The sequence below is a fragment of the Capsicum annuum genome, chromosome 3 (genome assembly GCF_002878395.1).
Source record: "Capsicum annuum cultivar UCD-10X-F1 chromosome 3, UCD10Xv1.1, whole genome shotgun sequence".
NCBI classification, from domain to species: domain Eukaryota; kingdom Viridiplantae; phylum Streptophyta; class Magnoliopsida; order Solanales; family Solanaceae; genus Capsicum; species Capsicum annuum.
Window position 1 is genome coordinate 15,216,699 of NC_061113.1, and position 2,250 is coordinate 15,218,948.

At 35.2% G+C, this 2,250-nt stretch overlaps 1 protein-coding gene across 1 annotated transcript; it reads right to left on the bottom strand.

Moving 5' to 3' along the window:
* Positions 1 to 1,128, bottom strand: LOC107866608 (deacetoxyvindoline 4-hydroxylase; the record flags this gene model as incomplete). The annotated part of the gene is given in 2 exon segments (XM_047409113.1): positions 1 to 136; positions 449 to 1,128. Coding segments are annotated over 2 exon segments (675 nt in total), but the record flags the coding sequence as incomplete, so codon positions are not given.
* Positions 1,129 to 2,250: the final 1,122 nt, after the last annotated feature.

The window sequence follows — 2,250 nt, forward strand, 5'->3', positions numbered from 1 at the left end:
GCACACCAATGTTTGTCCTTTGATACATTCCATGGCTTTCAAGTGGTCTGGTTTTAGTCCAAGAGCTTCTGATAGTAAGTCAAGAAGAGTTTCTCCAAGTTTTCTGATATGATTCATGAACTTAAGAAATTCTTTCCTGGAAATCAGGAAAATATCTGACATTACTAAGTTACAAAATTTAATAAAGATCTAAGATAATCTAATCTAACATGATGAGATAATTGTGGCCATTACCAAAAGAGACAAGAAAAACTGCAATTGCTCTGATCTTTAGGGGGAAAACAACGAATTTCAACTTTATATGGGCATGTTATACTAATCCAAAAACTTATACCATCATCCTGATTAGTATACTAGTAATTATAGTTAGACGTCATGAACACCGTGCAGCCATCAAACAGGAATTATAAAGAATTGTGATTCAAGTGCAGAAGAATAGATAAATGACCTGCAAACTTCCGGTATTTCTTCAGGTTCAATATGGCCAGTAACTATCATAGAAATGTTCAACGTATCCCTCCAATTTACGGTCTTTGAATTGTATAGATGAAGATCAGTCTCATATCTAACTCTTCTATTTTTTCGATCACGTGAATAGTAGTCTTTCTTTAACTCAACATCTTGTTCATGAAATTTACGAGTCCCATCAATCATTCCCTCCAAAACACTTGAGGGAACCCCATGATTTATCAGTTGGAAAAATCCCCACTTCTCTGATGCTTCCCTTATTTCATCAACAACTTCCTTACGTCGATCTTCAACTTCTATGCCACTAAGATCCACCACGGGAACCTGTAGAGTTGATTCGCCTCGATTCAACTCTTCAGCAAGTTCATCAGGTGGCCTAATGAAAATTCTTGGGATCTCCACTATTCCTTCATCAACTAGTGCTTTAACACCAGTTTTTGTATGATCGAATGCCTTTAACTCCTCCAATCGATCATAATCGGTTGGCAATTCAGTTCGTGACTCTTTGGTGCTGGACATATTTGTTCTTATTTCAAGAAGGATAAGTTTCTTGAGCAAATAAGTTAGTTAAAGTCAACAAGTGCCCATAAATTCAATTGTCATTTTTGTTAATCAATCTTCAAAAGAGACATATATCTTTTTTAATTATCATCAAGTTGCAGGGATTTGACTCCTTACTAGTAAGACAAAGTACTATAAACAAGTTACATGTTAAATACGTAACTAAATTTACCAAATTCATTTTGTTAACCAACTAATAATAACTATGGTTACTATTTCTCTGACGGCTCACTGAGACAAGGAAAAGCTGAACTCACAATCTACATAGTAGAACTGTAATGTGGTTCCCTTCTTTCTTCACTAGCCATACACTATTCTTCTAACTCATATAATGCATAAGAAAGGGCAGCCCGGTGCACTAAACCTCCCATTCTACGGGGGGATCCGGGGAAGGGCCGGACCACAATGGTCTAATTGATACAAGGCATAAAAGATAATTTTAACATTTGTAGATGCAGTGCAATTTTCTGCTCTCTCAAACCCCTTGCACTCCTATCTCCACCCCTGATTGTGTAAGATACAAAATAGTAGCAGACTTGGAAGTTCTCTACAAGCTGCATATTTCACACTCAGGTGTACCTTACAAGATATTTCTTTAGCCGAATAAGGACTTCTTTGGCAGAGAATAAAAGAATTCCATTTCTAAGGGTGCTTTGATCATTGAAGCACATTTCTAAGGGTGCTTTGATCATTGAAGCACAAATTGTATATATGTAGATAGTTCGAAATCACAAGTTCCAATCGCCTTTCTTTCTTTCTTTCTTTCTTTCTTAAACTTTGCGCATAATCAAACAAATGTGGGATCAAATATAATTAAAATAAATTAAATAAAAAATAACAAGAAGAAAATTGGTGTTGCAACATGCCTAATGTGGTGACATGGATTGGTGTTGTAACATGATTGGCAAATTTGGTGTTGTGACATGGTGTTTGATTGTTTAAAGCTTAGACATTCATCTACAAATAGATGAATTAACCATCATTCCAAAACACACCAAAACAGAGAGAGCACTAGAGAGAAAAGAGAGTAACCACAGATATTCTATAGTCTATAAAAAAAATAGTGGGGGAGTAATATTATAGTGAGCTGTGTGAAAAAAAGAGTGTTGTTTCTTTTATAAGAGTAGTAGTCTTTTGACACTACCAATTTGTAATCAGCGTTTTTGTATCACTCCATTTGAGTATTATATTTTCCCCGTTATTATAATATTTGGTATCGTT